A 20585-nucleotide genomic window follows, 5' to 3' on the forward strand; every position below is an offset into this window, starting at 1 on the left:
TACGGGGACCCCTGCTGCTTGTGATATATATAAATTACTTGGATGAAAACGTGAATGGGTAGGTTAGTAAGTTTGCAGATGATACAAAGATCGGTGGTGTTGTGGATAGTGTAGAAGATTGCCAAAGGATATAACCGAATAAGGATCAGTTGCAGATATGGATGGAGAAGTGGCAGATGGAGTTTAATCTGGGTAAGTATGAGGTGCTGCACTTTGGGAGATCCAACATTAAGAGAGAGTACACAGGGAGAGGATTCTTAACAGTGTTGATGAACAGGGGGATCTTGGGGTCAAGGTACATGGCTCCCTAAAAGTGGCCACACAGGTTGATAGGGTGGTAAAGAAGGTGTATGGCATGCTTACCTTCATTAATCGAGGCACAAAGTTCAAGAGTCAGGAAGTTCTGTTGCAGCTTTATAAAACTCTGGTTGGGCTGCATCTGGACTATTGCATTTAATTCTGGTCGCCCCATTATAGGAAGGATGTGGAGGCTTTGGAGAGGGTACAGAAGAGGTTTACCAGGATGATGTCTGGATTAGAAGGCATGTGCTATAAGGAGAGGTTGGACAAACTTGGGTTGTTTTCTCTAGAATGGCAGAGGCTTAAGGGAGACCTGATAGGAGTTTATAAGATTACGAGAAGCATAGATAGAGTAGTCAGCAGGTATCTTTTTCCCAGGGTCAAAATATCTAATACTAGAGGTCATACATTTAAGGTGAGAGGGGTAAGTTCAAAGGAGATGTGCGGGGGCAAGTTTTTTTACGCACAGAGTGGTGGGTGCCTGAAATGCACTGCCAGGGGTGGTAGTGGAGAGGTGTTTGAAAGGCTGTTAGATAGGCACGTGAATGTGCAGAGAATAGAGGGATACGGACATTGTGTAGGCAGAGGGATTAGTTTAGTTGGGTGTTTAATTACTAGTTTAGTTAGTTTGGCACAACATCGTTGGTTGAAGGACCTGTTCCTGTGCTGTACTATTCTGTGTTCTAAATGAATATTAGCCCAGTTACAAGTACAATGGCTTCTAATGCTTGCTTGTGACCCCTGTGGTAGAGTCTGCTTTTGATTGACTGCTGCATGTTAAATGTGCATGCCGTGCACATATTCTCAGCTGTTCAGTAGTTAAACTGCAAATCCTTAAAGATGCCACTGGAAACTGCCACACAAAAGCCAAATTTCTGTGTTAACCTTTTAACTGTGAATTGTGCTCCTCCACATCAGATTTTTAGGCTGTTGCCAGCTACCACACCTATGATGCCCCACTCTCTCAACGATGCATAGAATCATTTCGAGTCATAGAAACATTTCGAATGTTGAAAGGACTGGACAGAGTAGATGTGGCTATGCTGTTATCCTTGGTGGGTGAGTCCAGGACTAGAGGGCACAGTCTTAGAATTAGAGGGTACCCATTTAGAACAGAATTGAGAAGAAATTTCTTTAGCCAGCGGGTTGTGGATTTATGGAATTCGTTGCCACATACAGCTGTGGAGGCCCGATCATTGGGGGTGTTTAAGGAAGAGATTGATAGGTATCTAAGTAGTCAAGGTATCAAGGGATATGGGGAAAAGGCCGGGAATTGGGGCTAAGGAATAGTTTAGCTCATGGTGAGGTAGTGGAGCAGACTCAATGGGCCAAATGGCCTACTTCTGCTCCTTTTGTCTTGTGATCTTATGATTCAGTCTCTCCTTGCAGCATTTGACCTGTATGATCCCTGTGATTTAGGGAACAATGATCTTTCTTTGGAGCTGTAACTGTTCATCTGCTCCTATCCAGTCGTACAGGTATTCTGGCATGGGTACCATGGACTGACTAACCTGCCATATGTTTCAATGAAATGAAGACCAATTAATAGGCTAATTTACCTTGACATCAGCTTTCCTTTTCTGTCCACTAGCATCTGTTTTGGGTGCAATCCAGTATCAAGGCCTTCATATTTATATAAAGGCATTGAACATGTAACTGAACAAGAATAAGCCAATGTAATTCTCCATTGTGGAGCAGTGATAATACGAGTTTCCCATTCAACATTTCCTCCAGTGTCAGTATCTTATGTTAGGCTTGCTCTCGGAATCCTTACTTTCCTCAATGCCACATCATCATTATGAAGTAAATAGGGTAAAAATGGTCCCTTAAATTGCTAAAGTTTTTCCTGAATAGTTAACTTCATTCTTGGATATGGAAGATTTTTCCACCTATTTCTGCCACTTTCTTCCCTTGTTTGATATTTATAAAGTCAGTTTAGATCGAATCATATTAGTTTAATGTCATGTACAACAGGGTGCAATGAAATTCTGCACTGGTCCTGATGCAGGGTTTTGACCTGAAACATCAGGAATTCCTTTCCTCCCACAGATGCTCAACCCTCTGAGTTCCTCCAGCAGATTTTGTTGCAATGAAATTCCTTGCTGATGTGAAGCTCACAGAGTAAACAGTGTATATGTTAGTAATAAACACAACAATAAATACAGCGACTAGCACGAAACAACAGAATGGTGCAAAGACTGTTGTACAAAAAGAAATGCTAAAGTGACAATAGCGGAATAACTGAGAGAGGTACAATTAAGAGTCCAAGAACATGGTAGCACCACCGGGAAGAGGATGTGAAACAGGTGATTGGTTCAGAAGTCCAACAGCAGTGGAGGGAAAAAGCAGTTCTTAAGTCTGGATGTCCGGGCTTTCAAGCTCCTGTATCTCCTCCCAGAAGGAAGAAGAGTGAAAAGGGACTAGCCAGGGTGGCAGGCATCCTTGCTGATACTACTAGCCTTCCTGAGGCAACGCATTTGTGAAGATGGACTGGATGGAAGGAAGTGATGAGCCTGTGACGGACTGGGCTGGGTTTACCACTCTCTGCAGGTTCTGTCAGTCCAGAGCAGAGATGTTGCCATATCAGACTGAAATGCAAGCTGTCAGGATACTTTCTATAGCCCACCTGTAGAAGTTTGACAGAATCCTCGTGGACGTGGAATATTCTCAGACACCTAAGAAAGTACATATGCTTATGTGCCCAATAAAGTAGATCAGTCTCCCAAAGTGCATTGGTGTTATTATGGTCCCATTATCTGAAGCGTTTCAATTTGCTATTGTAATACAAAAGAGGCAGATGCTGAGAACATTTGAGCAGGAGCAGACCTTTATCACCTTGAGCCACAAAAAGATCATACCTCATCTGTGGCCTAACTCTTTTAACAAACATCAATAAGCCTCAGATTTGGCATTAATGATTGACCAAACATCACATTGTTTGTGGAAAAGAGTAACAAATCTCTCCTGCTCTCAGAGTGTTTCTTAGCCTCACTCCTAAAGACCTGTCTGTAACTTTTGCAATGTATCTCTTCACAGTTTTGGAGTTGCTTTTAGCTAATTTTCTTGCACTACTCATTACAATTGTAGTTTTCTCTGTAAAAATCCTATTGAGTCAGCACTGTGAAATTAGTATCTGTCACTTCGATGGCTTGATTTGCACCCTCCTTGTATCCTAGTCAGGTTGAAGAGTTGTATCTCAAGTCTGCAATTTACCCTGACACTTTACTCAATGCCAAGCAGGCGTTGCATTGTCAGACACCATACCCTTTGCTTGAGATATTTAACAAAGCCCCTGTCCTCTTGTTTAAGTGGGTCTCAAAGATCCCACAGGAAGGGGTATTGAGTTCAAGAACCGCAAGGTAATGTTGCAACTCTGTAGAACTCTGGTTAGGCCACACTTGCAGTATTGTGTTCAGTTCTGGTCGCCTCATTGTAGGAAGGATGTGGAAGCTTTAGAGAGGGTGTAGAGGAGATTTACCAGGATGCTGCCTGGATTGGAGAGCATATCTTATGAGGATAGGTTGAGTGAGCTAGGGCTTTTCTCTTTTGAGAGGAAGAGGATGAGAGGTGACTTGATAGAGGTGTACAAGATGATAAGATGCATAGATCGAGTGGACAGTCAGAGACTTTTTCCCAGGGCAACAATGGCTAACACGAGGGGACATAATTTTAAGGTGATTGGAGGAAGGTATAAGGGGGATGTCAGGGGTAAGTATTTTACACAGAGAGTGGTGGGTGTGTGGAACACACTGCCGGCAGAGGTTGTGGGGGCAGATACATTAGGGACATATAAGACACTTAGACACATGAATGATAAAGAAATGGGGGGCTATGTGGTAAGGAAGGGTTAGATAGATCTTAGAGCAGGATAAAATGTCAGCACAACATTGTGAGCTGAAGGGCCTGTACTGTGCTGTAATGTTCTAATATCTGAAGAATAATGGTGGCCTGGTGTGCACTCCTTCCCTCAATGAGTAGATCTATAAGCAGATTCCCAGGGACTGCTAATGGACCTACAGCTGGGGCACCTAGCATAGTGAGTATATTTTCATTTATTTTTACTTGGAGAGTTTTGTGACTAAATTTCCTCCATATTATTAGATCCTCATGAACCTTGTGTAATCTCTGGTAACACCACCCCATGTCAGGATCCAGCGGATTAATTAATTGGATCTCAGATGTTGAGAGCAAATACTGTTGAGTGAAAATTTAAAAGCATTCATCTTTCTTCCAGGCTGTATTCATGCAGCCTGCAAGGATGCAATGTCCTCTCCACATGGTGTGGCTAAGATAGCCTGGGGTAGTGAATAGGGAGACGTTGCTTTGCCCACACATCAACATTCCCCTCTCAGTTTTGTTGGGTTAGAACTTATTGTTGGAGGATAGATGATTGAGATACCCTGCAGAACAGCCATCAACATCAGTGCTCAATCCAGTCAGGTCTTTTTGTTTTAACTTGGATTATGAACAATATTCCTTATTCCAGAAAATGGGAGAGACAAAGCATCATCATAGGTGAGAAGTATCCATGCATATTTACACCTGATGTTGGAGATGGTCTTTTTTACCAGGATGGAAATGCCAAATAGGAGAGAGCAGAGCTTTAAGGTGCAAGAGTTCAAAGGAGATTTGTGTTATGTATGCATGGATCAACGACGACAGTGGTGCAGTAGAATAAACATCTTGACTGATTCATATTAATCAAAATACAGAAACTAAGCAACTTCCAATTGTAGATCCACGAGAACGTTTGCAGAGACCTAAAAGCGCAGGAGTCCCCGAAGTCCCGTGCCAAAAATGCAGTTGCTTGTGTCAGAGGGCGTCGTTGCTCTGCCGAGCGATCGACTGGCCAGTGCACGCATGCATACTGCCACATTCGCGCCATCGATGCGCATTCACCTCATTTGTTGTGTTCTCCGTACGTTCATTCCCCCCCCCCCCCCCCCCCATAGGAGGGAACTGCATGGGAAGAAGATAGGTTAGGTGAACATAGGGAAATGTTCAGAAGATTTTTCCGCTGCTATTCTGCCTGATTTAGGTCGACTGGCCAACACTGCTGCGGGGGGGCGGCTTCTCTCTGGGCATCTTCCTGATTAGCCGATGCTGAGGTGAGCTGTGAAGGCCCTCCCCTCTCAATGAAGTGTCCGTTGGTTCATCTACTTGAACGGTAGCTTCATCAGCAGAGGACGCTTCTGTGGCTTCGCTGGCGTACATGATCCAAATGTCGCCTGACAATTCGTCCTCCTGGCAGTTCAAGTTCTACAACTTGACTATTACAGTGTCGAAGGACACCGGTTTTCTTCGTGCGTGAGTCGAGTGTAGACCTTGTCATCAGCACCAAACGTTCGCATCCTAGTGTGGGTATCATAATTCTGTTTCATGGCCTCTTCGTTCCTGGACGGCCGACAGCAGGAAATCCAATCTGGTGCATTTGAACATTAATTCAGTGGGCGTGGCACCCGTTAGTTCATTTGGGGTGATTCAGTAATGGAAAAGGAAATGGCTTAATTTCATCATTAAGTCACCCTGTGTTTGTTTAGAAAGGCCTTGTTTCACAGTTTGCACTGCTCACTCAGCCAGGCCATTTGAAGCTGCGTGATATGGAGCTGTTGTCAGGTGCCCAATACCACTCTTCTCTACAGACTCCTTGAATTCTGCACTCGTGAAAGCATGACTATAGGCTTTTCAGGATCATAATGCACCAACGTGGATGAAGAGCTGAGGGTAGTTTTTATTTGTTCAAATACCTGTTGCTCAATTCTTGACCTTCTGGGGGTGTTAGTCCTTCTGGAGTAGCCGGTATAAGGGCTTTAACACTGTAGCTGATTGTAAGACCAGTTGTAGTGCGCGACTAGTCCTAGGAATAAGCGTAATGGCGTCACGTTTCGTGGACGTGGAGCCTGTCTTAAGGCTTTGATTTTGTGCTCCTGCGGATGGAGACCTGTTTTGTTGACAGGTAATTGACTGAGTCAGCCAAAAACGTGCTGCATTTCTCCTTTAGCGTAAAGCCAGCTTCCTCTAAATGGGAAAGTACTCTGTCTAAAGATGATGGGACTCTGATGTACCGGTTACTAAAATATCATCAAAATAAGCACAGACGTGGGGAATACCCTTCACTAAATTGTCAATAAGGCATTAGAATATCCCGGAGCAGAACCCACTCCAAATGGCAGCCGCTTGTACTGAAACAGGCCTCTGTGTGTATTGATTGTCGTAACATCCCTAGAATCTTCGTCCAGGATGACCTGATTGTAGGTGTGTTTCAGGTCTAGTGTTGAGAACTGTTGGCCTCCCGACAGGGATGCATACGAGTCCTCGATCCGTGGCAGTGGATATGCGCTCAGTCTCGTCGCAAGGTTTGCTGTCAGTTTGTAGTCGCCGCAGATGCGCACTGATCCATTGGACACGAGGACGGGGCACGATTGGAGCCGCCCACTCTGAGTCGTGCACCGGCTCTATCACGTCTACTGTCTGTAGGTGGTCTAGTTCTTCTACCTTTTGGACCCACAGCACACAGCACCGGGTGAGCCTTGTAAACCTTCGGCTGGCAGTTCTCCTTAAATTTAGACTTAGCCACTGGACCTTGGTATTGACCCAAAGGCTTGGCTCAGACTACATGCTGGTGCTTTCGTAGTAGAGCATTCAACGTAGGGCTTCCCCCAATACCATTGATGCAGGATAGCACTGATGGAATATTTTTAATCCATTGGCCTCCCCGACAACGTGCACGGGTAAGTGGAACAGGTCTCCATGGTGAACCACTTCTGCCGTGAATATGCCCTGTACGTCGACACTGTCTCTGGTGTAGCTGCGAAACACCGAGCTTGGAGGTTGTAGTTTTGGAATCCAGCCTAAAGATGATTCGCATACCAAGGTGACGGCTGACCCACTATCCAGCTCAAATTTCACGGGCTGCTTGTGCACTGTGAACATAACCAAGTACGGAGGCTGGTTCTAGTTGCCCAGTTCCTGGGTTTGGAAGATAGTGTCCACTTCTTCGCAGCGGCCATCTCCTCGCGTGGAGTTGATGGTCGAATTCTGTCGCTTTCCTGCAGCGTGTTGCTTTGAGAAGCACACCCTCCCGAGCTGCCCTACCTTCTGACAGAACCTGCAGACGGTCTTTTGATGCTTGCAGTCGGACCACTGGACATGATGTTCACCACAGCGATGGGATCTCTGTGGAGGCTGACATGATTTTTGACTGGGAACTGCAGGTCTGCAAATGCTGGCAAACACTGACGTTTTCGGGTGGGGGCTCTCACTCCAGAACTGACAGAATAAGTAGTGCTGGGTTCAGATGAATCTGTGCAAGGCCTCTCTTGACTGCCTCCCTGTGACGAGCTGTGGAGCATGCTTTGTCCCAGGATAAATCGTGCCTTTTGGACAGGAGGTTCTCGCGTGTCTTCCCATCATAGTCTCCGATAATCAACGCTTAATAAGCATCGCTTCTTCAAATTTGTTCAGTTGGATGTCTTTGTATTTGCATTCTTGTACGGCCAGAGTTAATCTTGTGATGAAATCATCTACGTTCTCATCAGGGGTCTGTCACGGCTGCGAGAACCTGACGCGTGCTGTGAAGACATTGTCCTGCATCCCCCAAACGTTATATGAAGCCTCAAAGGTGCTGGCCAATTCAGCTTTGTTCTCTAGGTGCAGAGTGTCAAAGTATTTCTGCCCAAGTTCTCCCAAGTGCGTGCAAAGCAGCTCGAGTTTGGTAGCTTCCTCCAGCTCCACTGTCGGTGTTAAAACTGGTAGAAGCTTGAAGTAATCCTGGAAGGTTTTCTACCATTGTAGCCAGGTTTCTGGTGTTGGTTTTGCTATAGTTGCCGCCCAAAATGGATTGGGTGCTTGAAGTAGAGAGACCATTCTCGTTTTGATCCCATCCTCATAGCCAGTTGTTACGTATGCACAGAGAAAGAACGACAACTGTGCAGTAGAATAAACGTCATTACTGATTCATATTAATCAAAATACAGAAACTGAGCAACTTACAATTGTAGATCCACGAGAAGGTCTGCGGAGACCTAAAAGCACATGTCCCCAAAGCCGCGTGCCAAAAGTGAAGTTGTGCACGTCAGAGGGCACCGTTGCTCTGACGAGCGATCAGCCAGCCGGTGCGCGCATGTGTATAGGTGAGCACGCGTACTGCCACATTCGCGCCATCGATCCACTGGACGATCGACTGACCAGCGTGCACACAGGTGCACGCATGCGCATTCGCCGCACTTGCCGCGTTCTCCGTACGGTTCAATTTGCAAGGCAAGTTTTTACACAGAGTGTGGTAGGTGCTTGGAATGTGCTGCCAAGCATAGGGAGGCGGTGGAAGTAGATACAACAACAATGCTTAAGAGGCATTTAGACAGACACATGAGCAGGCAGGGAACGGAGGGATATGGACCTTGTGCAGACAGATAGGATTAGTTTAATTTGGCATCATGGTCAGCACAGACTTCTTGGGCTGTAGGGGCCTGTCCCTATGCTGGACTGTTCTATGTTCTGAGTGTCATTTGAGTATATGACATTGTGGTCATAACACTTCAAGGAGTTTTGAAATGGGAGAATTTCACTCCTGTGAAGAGCTATGCTACTTATTGTCGCACACAAAATTGTGCTTCTTTCACACCCAACAATGAACAGGAGTTCTCTATCATGGTTGTAATCCCATTAGGATATGGATAAAAGATTACAAGCACTGCTATTTAAGGATAAATGAGAAATTTAAATCAAAGAAGTCGGTCCTTTCCAGCTCTAGGCATACTTGCGTGGCTTGCTAAAGGTCAGATGTAGGATATCCCAAAGAGCAAATTCTAAGCCTCAGTTATATTTTCTTAAAAACAGCATTGCTTCATTTAATCACCTTATTGAGTCAAGAAAATGCCTCAAAGCATTCCACTCACCAAATTACTTTTTAAGTGCAGTGACCTTTTATGTAGGCAAATGCGTCAGTCATTCACCGCCTGCAGACACCCACACACAAAAATAAAGTGGATTATTTCAGGTAGCGTACATACAAAGAGATTAATAATTATCAATTCAGTGAGGAAAAAGTTGAGAGTAGATTGACAGGAAACTCTGTCCAGTTTATCTTTACAGTTTTGCAGAGAGCTGGCAGGAAGAATATCGGAACTGTCAGTTCTTAAAAATAGTCTGAGAGGATAACCTAGAAGAAAAGATCTTTCATTTATAGATCATCTTTCATGTTCTTAGCAGATCCCAAAGAAGTCAATCAATTGCGTCAATATGCAGGCATATGTAGCAACCTGTTCGTGTAAATCCCACAGACGCCAACGAGATCAACCAGCAATTGGTCTTAGTGGTGCCGATTAAGTGGAGAAAGTTAGCTAGAACTCCCTGATTCTCTATGTTGTGCCATGGGATCTTTTAAGTTCATCTGAATGTGTAGGTAAAGCCTTGGATAAACAATGGACTTTTTTTTTGTTCTAATTGTGTTCTTTCTTGGATAATTTAGTATAGTTTAGGTATAATTTGTTTTTCTTGTGAATGTTGTGTATCTGATGCTATGTGCCTGTGATGTTGCTGCAAGTAAGTTTTTCACTGCATCTGAGCTCGCAGGTACTTGTGCACATGACAATAAACTCGACTTTGACATCTTGTCTACAGGATGGTATAGTGCTTAGTCCCCTATCAAACAATATTATGTGGTGCAATAGGATTTGAACCCAGGACCTTCTAGCTCCAGCGTGAGAGTGCTACGAATGAGCCACATTACAACACCTGCAACTGCTGACTGTGTCAGGTCTGGGTCAAAAATCTGCTCCTGTCACGACCATAGGCAGTACAGCAGAATGTCAGGTAACTGAATGACAGATAATTAACCTGGCCACTTCAGCAAGTGAACCTTAGGATGTGAACTGAGGAAAGTAGTGGAACTGTTGAAGGAGGAAAGGTCATCAGAAGACAAAAGAGCACAATTGCATAGTCATTTTGCTCATGCTGTCCACATATCTGAGTGGATAGGCAGGCACAGTAGTGTAGCGGTTAGCGTAATGCTATTACAGCACCTGTGACCCGGGTTCAATTCCGGCCACTGTCTGTAAGGACTTTGTACGTTCTCCCCGTGTCTGCGTGGGTTTCCTCCAGGTGCTCCGGTTTACTCCCACATTCCAAAGACATGCAGGTTAGGAAGTTGTGGACGTGCTATGTTGGCGCCGGAAGTGTGGCGACACTTGCGGGCTGTCCCCAGCACACACTACGCAAAAGATGCATTTCACTGTGTGTTTCGATGTACATGTGACTACTAAAGACACCTTATCATGAGACACAGGGGTTGGTAGCCGGCAAAACAGTCTAGGAGTGGAGGGAGGAATGAAGATCTCCCCTATACTGGCAGCTCCTGCAGCATAATTGGTCCCACATGTATCAATCCTCCTCTTTCCTTTGGACAAATCTGAGAAGGGGAACACTGATACATGAGCAAAGCAATGTCTCCGTATTAACTGCCCAACCACACCAAAGGACAGGACGTTTATTCTTGAAGTATGCATGGTTACAACGCTGAAGAAAACTGACAGCTTTTAAATTCCCATTGAACAGTACTTGCCATCGGGATCAAGTCGAGTTTATTGTCCATACGGGTACAATGAAAAACTTGCTTGTTGCAGCGTCACAGGGACTTAGATTCAGACAACACACAGAACGTAAATTATGCAAGATGGAGAAGAAAAAAATATGTAAAACAAGACATTAGTGCAAAAAACACAATCAGAAACAAATCCATATTAGTGCGAGAAGTGGTCCGTAGTATTCAGTTGCTGAGGTGGGATTAGGGTTGTGCAGGTCAGTTCAAGAACCTGATGGTTGTAGGAAAGTAGCTGTTCCTGAACTTGGAACACAAATCCAATTATTTAATCTATTGATTCCCAACCTCGGTTGAATGACCCCTCTCTGGCAATGGGCATCAAAGATGATTTGTGAGACTTCAATAAAATTGAGTTAATTTAGGTAGAAACTTCAAAAAATATATATTAACCATGCCAGCAGACCCCAGGCGTTCACAGGACAACACCAACCCTTTAAAATGGATCACGTACATTAAGTACACAGCTGGGGTGAAGAGGATGCATATTTTACTGAGCATGAATAAATGTTGACAACCTCTGAATTAGTCAATCAGCCTGCAGAGTGGTTAATGTGGCTTTACCTAATGGTGCCTTTGTTGTTTTTTCCAGCTTTATGCAATTCCATGGTTTCTCACAATGTTTACACGTGAGTAATACTTTGACAAACTTCAGTGAAACATTAGTAAAAGTAGTTCGGTGTTCAGTGAACATAAATGTATGAAAACTTGCAGAAAACCCAGCTTACTGATATCTTATTATCAAAACCAAGCTACAGTTTGCTGCTTTGGGCAGTCGGAGTTAAAAAGAATGAGAGTTGCAACTAGGGCTGTTGTTTTAAAAGTCTGAATAATTTGATTGAAATGGTTGCATTCAAAGTTATTGCAATGTTCTACACTTTTTGACCAGAAATAGTGCCGATTCTTCATTCCCCTTGAAGATGTTGGTGATGCCCAATTCAGTTGGTTGAGGTGAATCAATGAAATGAATTTTATAGGTCTCAATTGAAATTATAGCAGCAAAATCCAACAGCCAGTTAGCAAACTTGTTAATCTACCAAATCCTCCTTTAGTAAAGCCCAGCCAACAGAAAAATACCTCAATTTTCAGAACAAATGTTAATAATTTTCTGTTACTCAGATATATTTTGCTTACTAAAATTTAGCATAATGAGTACAACAAGTAATCTTGTGCTTCTCACTAAATGATTGTGTGACATTTACCTATTGTTACTGTGTTCAACTTTGTGACCATTTTTACAGATGTGTTTCCTTTGCACAAGATCTTTCACCTATGGGACACGTTACTCCTCGGCAATTCTTCATTCCCATTCTGTATAGGGGTGGCCATTCTTCAGCAGTTACGAGACAGGCTACTGGCTAATGGATTCAATGAATGCATTTTACTGTTTTCAGACTTGCCAGGTGAGGATCTTTATGAACTGCTAGAGATTTGATAAACTTTATCATTGTGTGATAATCCATAATACAATACTAGAATGTAAGCAGGCATGGTAGTGTAGCGGTTAATGTAACGCTTTACAGCACCAGTAACTCGGGTTCAATTCCGGCTGCTGTCTGTAAGGAATTTGTACGTTCTCCCCGTCTCTGCTTGGGTTTCCTCCGGGTGCTCCGGTTTCCTCCCACGTTCCAAAGACGTACAGGTTAGGAAGTTGTGGGCATGCTATGTTGGTGCCGGAAGCGTGGCGACACTTGTGGGCTGCCCCCCAGAACACTACGCAAAAGATGCATTTCACTGTATGTTTCGATGTACATGTGACTAATAAAGATATCTTAAATGCATGAATATATTGTCAAGTATTTGGTTGTACAGTATTTCATCAAGCATACATTTTAAAAATGGTGTGTGTCCTTCAAGTATGTTGATTTACAGTGTCTGTGTACCTAGATTGCTGATTGCAGTTGTGATTCAATAGTTAAATTTTTATAACTGAATTGGGTGTTTAGTTTTGGACACATTATTACAAAGGCTTTAAAAACTATTTTTAATTCTACAGTTGTACTTTATCTGCTTTTTAGGACAGGTACAGCCTAGTGGACAAGAGCTAGGGGGAATCATTGGTTCTGAATTTGTTGGACTTGCTTACTATGTCTGAACTTACCGGGAGTAGATCTTCAAAGCAATAATGTGGTCCCTGGAGTTCACTTCAACCTGGATGGCAAGCCCTCTCCCATTTGTAGAAAAGCTGCCACAACTAGTCAAGCCTCAATCCTGGCCTTACTGGTTTGCAAAACTCAAAAGAGCTTGAATGTTTATGAATGTTTCTGATCATTTGCAAATATTCAAAAACATCAAAAAGCTATTAAATAATAATCATCATCATAAAATGGAAAAAAAAATTAAGACATTTCAGAAAAAGCAAAAATGAAACATACTCGCTAGGAAAAAACTTCAATAATGAAGTGCATTTAACTAAATTAACACAAAAATTGTCAATTACCTGATACCTACCCTACCTCCCTCACAGCTGTTCCATAACATATAAATGAATAGAGTTGTTGAATCTGAACCAAGCTTCAGTTTAATATGTTATCTGATACGTGGCATGTCTGATAACTTAGACCTCCCAAAGTACTGCAGTGAAGTGTCAGCATAGACCATGTGCTCAAGTGCTGCATTAGTGTTTGAGTCTATAGCCATCTGACTTAGAAGCAAGAGTGATACGTCCAAAATATTATTATCAAATACAAACTCTTGTTTACTGTTGAGAACTACAGCATAGACCATGTGCTCAAGTGCTGCATTAGGGTTTGAGTCTACAGCCATCTGACTCAGAAACAAGAATGATACAAGTCCAAAATATTATTATCAAATACAAACTCTTGTTTACTTTTGAGAACTATAGCGCTGTCGTTCCCAGAACTGTAAATCAGACTGATGACCTGAAGCACTGAAACAATAGTATCAGCATGAAACATTTTAATCCCTGCTTCAGGCAACTGTTGTGCAGCTGTTTAGATAGATATTCTGGTTACGACAAGTGAAGAATAGCCTGTAAGATTAGGGATCAACAAGAGGAAGAAGTGTCATCCTTCAGAACCAGTTTTATGAACTTTCTGTAAATTTTCTTTTAGCAACTCCCAAATACAACAACCGCCTCCAGGCAACAACATGGTAGTTAGTTGAAGCTCCTATATGATTGCCCAGCTTTTTATCTTTCAGAACTGTTGATAGGAATCAGTGCTTCCCCTGATAAGTGCACCGCCCAGGGTGAAGTGGAGCCACACAGTCAAGGAAGATCCCGCATTCGGCATTATATCAGCTGGCAACAAAGGATACTGCAGTTAGTTTCAATGCTTCAGGACTATGGAAATAAGCGTGAATCTGTTTGTGATCGCTGGGCATTGATCTTTTCTGGAAAGTACACAGGGTGGACGCTTGGATGATGTCCCAGAGATCAACCAATGAAGCAAGGAATGTGGAATTCTGTTCCCTGACGAGATGGCACTTTCAGGGGATGTGGGAGAAAACCCAGAGAGGGGGGAACAATGATAATGAGCTTCCAAGTAATGAAATAACCTGACAGTATTCAGTTGTTGTGCTAATGAAGTAAAATAATACCTACATATATTTAGAATTTTGTGGTCCTCAAAGGTGAATTTGATTTGCAGTTCACGTTTCATTCTGAGTTGACAGATCACTGTCATTCTTTATTTTTGCCATTCTAAAATGATCAATAACATTTTACGACAGTCTTAAAATGAGTTTGTGAAATGTGTTTGTGTTGTTTGAAAGTTTGTGTGTGTGTTTGTGCAAGAGAGGAGAACTCTTTGGAAGGATAGCATTGTTTTGTTCTAGTTTATATCCTGAGTCTATGAATGAACCAGCATTGAAGGAAGTCTAACTTTGTACCATTACATGGATTCTTTGGGCATGATCTACGCAGCCAAATCTATGTATATATGTTATCTTGTTGCTTCATCAAGCACCTTGCATGTAATTTTAATGTATTAAAACACATTCATCATATTAATTTACTTTCTTTCTGGACAAGAGGTTGATTAGCACTATGCTGTACCCAGCTTTGTCTACATTAACTGGGACATGGGGGAGAGCATTGCAACAGCACTTGCAGTTCTTTCTGGTGTGGCTCCCAACCTACATCCTTTGCTTGGTGAAAAGACCCAAGCAATTTACTGCACACACGCCTGCTCCCTGAATCTTGGTTAGAAAATACGACAAATGCCAATGCCCCTGGGGCAGAAATTCCTTTGCACAATAATTCATGTTCTTTTTTTACTTGTGGCTGCATGATGTGGCTAGCTTTCTTTTGGTGCTTATCAGCAGAATGGCTCCACTGCTTCGAGGGATTTTAGAGCTGTGGAGTTTTTTTGTTTGTCACTGATTATTTATTTAGCTACTGTTTCTTTATGAAGCCAAGTCATGTCTTTTATAACTAAAAATTCAATAGGTTAAGTATCAGTTGATAGAGTTGTACAGAAGTGATGATCAGACTTTAAGTGAAACGTATAAATAAGGACATATCAATAATTAAAATATCAAAAGACTGCAGACGCTGAAAGTCCTGGTTAGGATGAAAGGTCTTCAACTTGAAAAGTTAATTCTGTTTCTTTTTCTACCTGCTTTCTGACCTGCAGAGTTTTTCCAGCATTTTTTGTCTTTATTTCACATCACTAATTAGTTTGGTGATTGTGAAGGAAGAACAATAAAGAATTACTCAAATGTCGGCACAATACAGAGATTTTTGTTTAAAATATTTTTCATCAGCACATTGTAAAGGTTCTCTTCTGCATTAGGGATACAGGATTACATGAACAGATATGATGAATCATGGAGTACTCTTGCTCCTCTTAGGCATTCTGTCAGGGTCAAGGGTGACTTGCTTACATTCTAGCTCACTGGGTTCAGAGGTGACTGATCAGCCAATGTGGGACAAGCAGACCCTGCCTTATGTCTTGCAGAGAAAACTCAGTTCAGCCAAAGCACTTTACAACCAACAAAGTACTTTTGAAATGTCATTACTATTCTAATATATAGGAAATTAAAATTTAAAAATTAAAAGTAAGAGATTTGTGACTGAACAGGAGGAATCATTTTGAAGGTTGAATGCCCTGATGGTGTGGATAGTTGAAATAAATGACCAAGTTGTAATGCTGAGCAGCAAGGAGCTTATTGTAGGTGAGGGAGAGCAGGGTCAATGGCATTTGATACAGAAAAGAAAATGGATGAATTTTGGTTGACGTGGTTTAAGGAGCATAATGGATCAGAGACATTGGATTACATCTACGAGGTGTTCAACTATTTTTAGGCTGAGATAAAGGAGGAGACTGCTGAACAGAGTGCTGCTGATTCACCCTGGGATAATGGCTGGGTAGGAGGGGTTGAATTAATGGGAAACATGGAGATAATGATTTGGACCAAGTCATTTTGGGTGGCTTTGGTCTCCCCCATGTTTAACTGAAGGAGAATGTAGTTAGCTTGATATTCGGCGTTGGAAATGGATCTGGGTTAAGTGAAGCAATTTTTTTTCCACAAGATATAGTTTGTAAAGTCATCCTCAATATTGAAGAACTGGCTAAGAAGAATATTTGATTTGTGCTTGCAGAATGTTTTAACTTGATGATTTTTCACTGTTCATCCACTCTCTTTTAAAAGAAAACATTATATTGCACCTTTCACATTCTTTGGATGCCTACTTCACAGGTGGTAATGTACTTTAAAAGTTCAGTTTCTGTTGTTCATTCGGCAGCAGGGAGCCTCTGGTTCTCACTTCAGTTGTCGCTTTCTTTTGCAAACATAAACTATAACCTTGCTTAACAAACTTTAAGGCTCTCCCAGCCAAGCCTTACCACCTTCAAATACTGGCAACAGAAGTCCTAAAAGAGTGGCTGCCAATGCTTTTGCGTATCCTTCCTCAGCACCTGTGGCCCTTTTTGAGGCACTCCATTCAATTCTGACTCTCAGTGAGCACAATTTAGGTCAAAAACCAAAGATGTGTTCTTTTCCTACTCGGGGCCCTGGTTCCTTTGCTCCCTTCACACTCCAGTGAGATCCAGGGCCTTGGTGAGTAGGAAGGAAGCACAGGAAAATATCGCCAGGTGAACCAGATGCCAAATCATCAGGATTTTAGAATGATCAGATAGTGGATTGTTGGATTTTACTCAGCAGGTTTTGAAGCACTTCTGTGGAGTAGCCACTGTTACAGTGCTGGGTACATGGCAGCCAATCTGCAGGGAACAAAGCCCCACAAACAATAGTGATCAAGAGCCAGATAAACTCTTTCAAATGTTGAGTAGAGAATATAATTTTACCAGGGTAGCTGGTAAACAATGCCATGAGATCATTATCGTTCACCTGAGTTTGACAAAGTTGATTTGGTTTAACATTTCCTTTAAAGGAAGATATTTCCAATAATTCAGCAGTATTCCAGCACTGCCAAGGAATCCTGTTCCAGATTATGCTGAAGCCTCTGCAGTGAGCCTTGCCCAACTCAGAAGGCTGTGAATTTCAAGGGTGTTACCAACAGAGCCAAAGGCTCTTTACCAAATGAGCATTTTATTTCCTGTTGTCATCTCATGGATAAATATGTATAAGAGCTTCTCAATTAAATAAGCATTCCGGTCTTATCGTTAGATTAAGAGTGCATACTCTGTTTTATAGTTTCTGACTGATCTTCCACGTGTTCATTCCAGATGGCACGACATTTCAGGAAGATGTTCAATAAATCACAAAAGTTATTTGCTTGTGAGATATTCTACCACTTGTTTAAATTAATATAAAGATTGGGAAGGGAAAAGAACTGGAATTGGTTTATTATTGTCACATGTACAGTGAAAATCTTATCTTGAATACTGTTCATACAGATCAATTCATTACACAGTGCATTGAGGTAGTACAAGGTAAAACAATACTGAATGCAGAATAAAGTGTAACAGCTACAGAGAAAGTGCAGTGCAGGTAGACAATAAGGTGCAATGGTACAGAAAAGTTGAGAGGTCTGTGTGTAGTGAACTTGAGAACTCAGTGACGATAATCACTGTTCATTGTTCTCTCTGCTTGAGAGTTTATGTCAGCAAATAAATGGAATGGTTTGGTGGACTTGATTGTCATGGTTGAATGTCTTGGCTTTTGTGTTCATTGTTATTGATTGAGGTTTCTTTTTTTTTCAGAAATTGACATTGAGCGTTGTGTGCGAGAGTCTATCAATCTTTTCTGCTGGACACCCAAGAGTGCTACATACAGACAGCACGCCCAACCACCCAAGCCTGGATCTGACGGCAATGGTGTGCACCGACCATCATCCTACTATTCTGCAGACTATCAAGACTTGCCCAAGACCGATCTAGTGAGTACTCCTGATGCATCATTTACCGTAGCCCACACCATGGGTAGATAACTTAAAAACCCAGCCAAATTCCAGTCTTAGATAGCTTCTGCAATAAAAGACAAATGTTCCCTGTATCGGTAAATATGAATAATGTAAATTTATATATCACTTTTTCAGGTATAAATGTTATTTTTGGGTTATTTATTAAATTGTAGCAATGGAAAGGACAGTTTAATATTCTGTGTAGACATCCAAGTTGCTTTTAATTTAAAACTATTTAACATAAGGTAGCTTCTTAAGTTTTTAAGATTGCAGAAATGTGGGCATTTTATGACAGTGAATGTATTTTGAGTGTACTTGCATTATTCAGAGTGCACACTTGCTGCAAGGCTTTTAAAATGCCACCCTTAAAGCAGAAGGAATTAATACGTCACAGATTGCAACCTTTATATTAATATCAACTAGAACACATCATTCGTTGTATACCTGAGATGAGGACTCCCTGTATGCATGCCCACTCTGCTTTCTCTCAACTTTTTTCATCCCCCACTCTCTTCTTTCACTCCTTATCACTGTGTACTTCATTTAACAAAACTCATTCATTATAGGACCAACTAAGATGGCTGGTAAACAATGTTAGCAGTTCTATATCCATATCGTTGGGTAAAAACTGATGTGGATTTTACACATATTTAGATGCTGAGCATTCTTATGTGCAAAACTTTGGAGGCTTGGTTCAGAGAGGACCATTTTATACATCCGCCCTGTACTAATTCCTTGGCAGTTCAATATAAAAAGAAATAGTTGCATTGTTCCACTAGTATCCAAAGTATACCCAGAAAGGCATAGAATCAAAATAAATAACTTAAATTTACATGGGAACATGAATAGGCCATTCGCATGTTTCACCATCCAAATAGATCATGGCTTACCTCTGTCGTAACTTCATTTATTCCTCTTGGTTCTATGAACATTAATGTCTGCCTAACAAAACCTCTCAATTATTATTTGGCCTAACCTCTATTATTTTGCAAGTGGGGAATTGTTCCAGATTGCCATTCCCTTTGGTGTGGATAAAGTACCTCCTGGTATTAACCTCAAAAAGCATTGTTTTAATTCTCTGTCACATATTCTTGTTCAGGGCTCTAAACCAAAGGAAATGTTTTTTCTCTAGCTAGTTATCAATTTCTTTAATAATGTTGACACCTCAGTTCAATTTTTCACATTGGAGGGAATACAAACTTGGTGTCTATCTTAATCCCAGGACATCCCAAGTTATTTTATTGGTATTGGTTTATTATTGTCACTTGTACCGAGGTACAGAGAAAAGCTTGTCTTACAAACCGATTGTACAGGTCAATTCATTACAAAGTGCAGCTACATTGGGTTAGTACAGAGTGCATTGATGTAGTACAGGTAAAAACAATAACAGTACAGAGTAAAGTGTCACAGCTACAGAGAAAGTGCAGTGCAATAAGGTGCAAGATCACAACAAGGCAGATCGTGAGGTCATAGTCCATCTAGGGGAACTGTTCAATAGTCTTATCACAGTGGGGTAGAAGCTGTCCTTAAGTCTGGTGGTACGTGCCTTCAGGCTCCTGTATTTTCTACCCGATGGAAGAGGAGAGAAGAGAGAATGTCCCGGGTGGGTGGGGTCTTTGATTATGCTGGCTGCTTGACCAAGACAGCAAGAGGTAAAGACAGAGTCCAAGGAGCGGAGGCTGGTGTCCGTAATGCGCTGGGCTGTGTCCACAACTCCTTGCAGTTTCTTGCATTCCTGGGCAGAGCAGTTGCCGTACCAAGCCGTGATACATCCAGATAGGATGCTTTCTATGGTGCACCTGTAAAAGTTGGTGAGAGTCAAAGGGGACAAACCAAATTTCTTTAGCCTCCTGAGGAAGTAGAGGCACTGGTGAGCTTTCTTGGCCATGGCATCTATGTGATTTGACCAGGACAGGCTGTTGGTGATGTTCGCTCCCAGGAACTTGAAGCTGTCAACCCTCTCGACCTCAGCACCATTGATGTAGACAGGTGCATGTACACTGCCCCCTTTCCTGAAGTCAATGATCAGCTCTTTTGTTTTGTTGACATTGAGGGCAAGGTTGTTGTCATGACACCATTCCACTAAGCTCTCTATCTCCTTCCTGTACTCCTACTCATCGCTGCTTGAGATACAGCCTACAATGGTGGTATCATCTGCAAACTTGTAGATGGAGTTAGAGAAGAATCTGGCCACACAGTCATGAGTGTATAGGGAGTAGAGTAGAGGGCTGAGGACGCAGCCTTGTGGGGCACCAGTGTTGAGAATAATTGTGCCGGAGGTATTGCTGCCTATCCTCACTGATTGCAGTCTGTTTGTTAGAAAGTCAAGGATCCAGTTACGGAGGGAGGTGTTGAGTC

The 20585-nt window shown here is 42.2% G+C and overlaps 1 protein-coding gene across 1 annotated transcript in view; it reads left to right on the forward strand.

Moving 5' to 3' along the window:
- tbck (TBC1 domain containing kinase) overlaps positions 1 to 20585 on the forward strand; it is a 178680-nt gene that overhangs the window by 100457 nt on the left and 57638 nt on the right. The window contains exons 21-23 of the mRNA XM_052035246.1: positions 11490 to 11526; positions 12139 to 12300; positions 18028 to 18203. Of these exons, the coding sequence (XP_051891206.1) occupies positions 11490 to 11526; positions 12139 to 12300; positions 18028 to 18203 (375 nt within the window). The remainder of the gene's footprint in view (positions 1 to 11489; positions 11527 to 12138; positions 12301 to 18027; positions 18204 to 20585) is intronic.

The sequence above is a fragment of the Pristis pectinata genome, chromosome 2 (genome assembly GCF_009764475.1).
Source record: "Pristis pectinata isolate sPriPec2 chromosome 2, sPriPec2.1.pri, whole genome shotgun sequence".
In the NCBI taxonomy this organism is placed as follows: Eukaryota; Metazoa; Chordata; class Chondrichthyes; order Rhinopristiformes; family Pristidae; genus Pristis; species Pristis pectinata.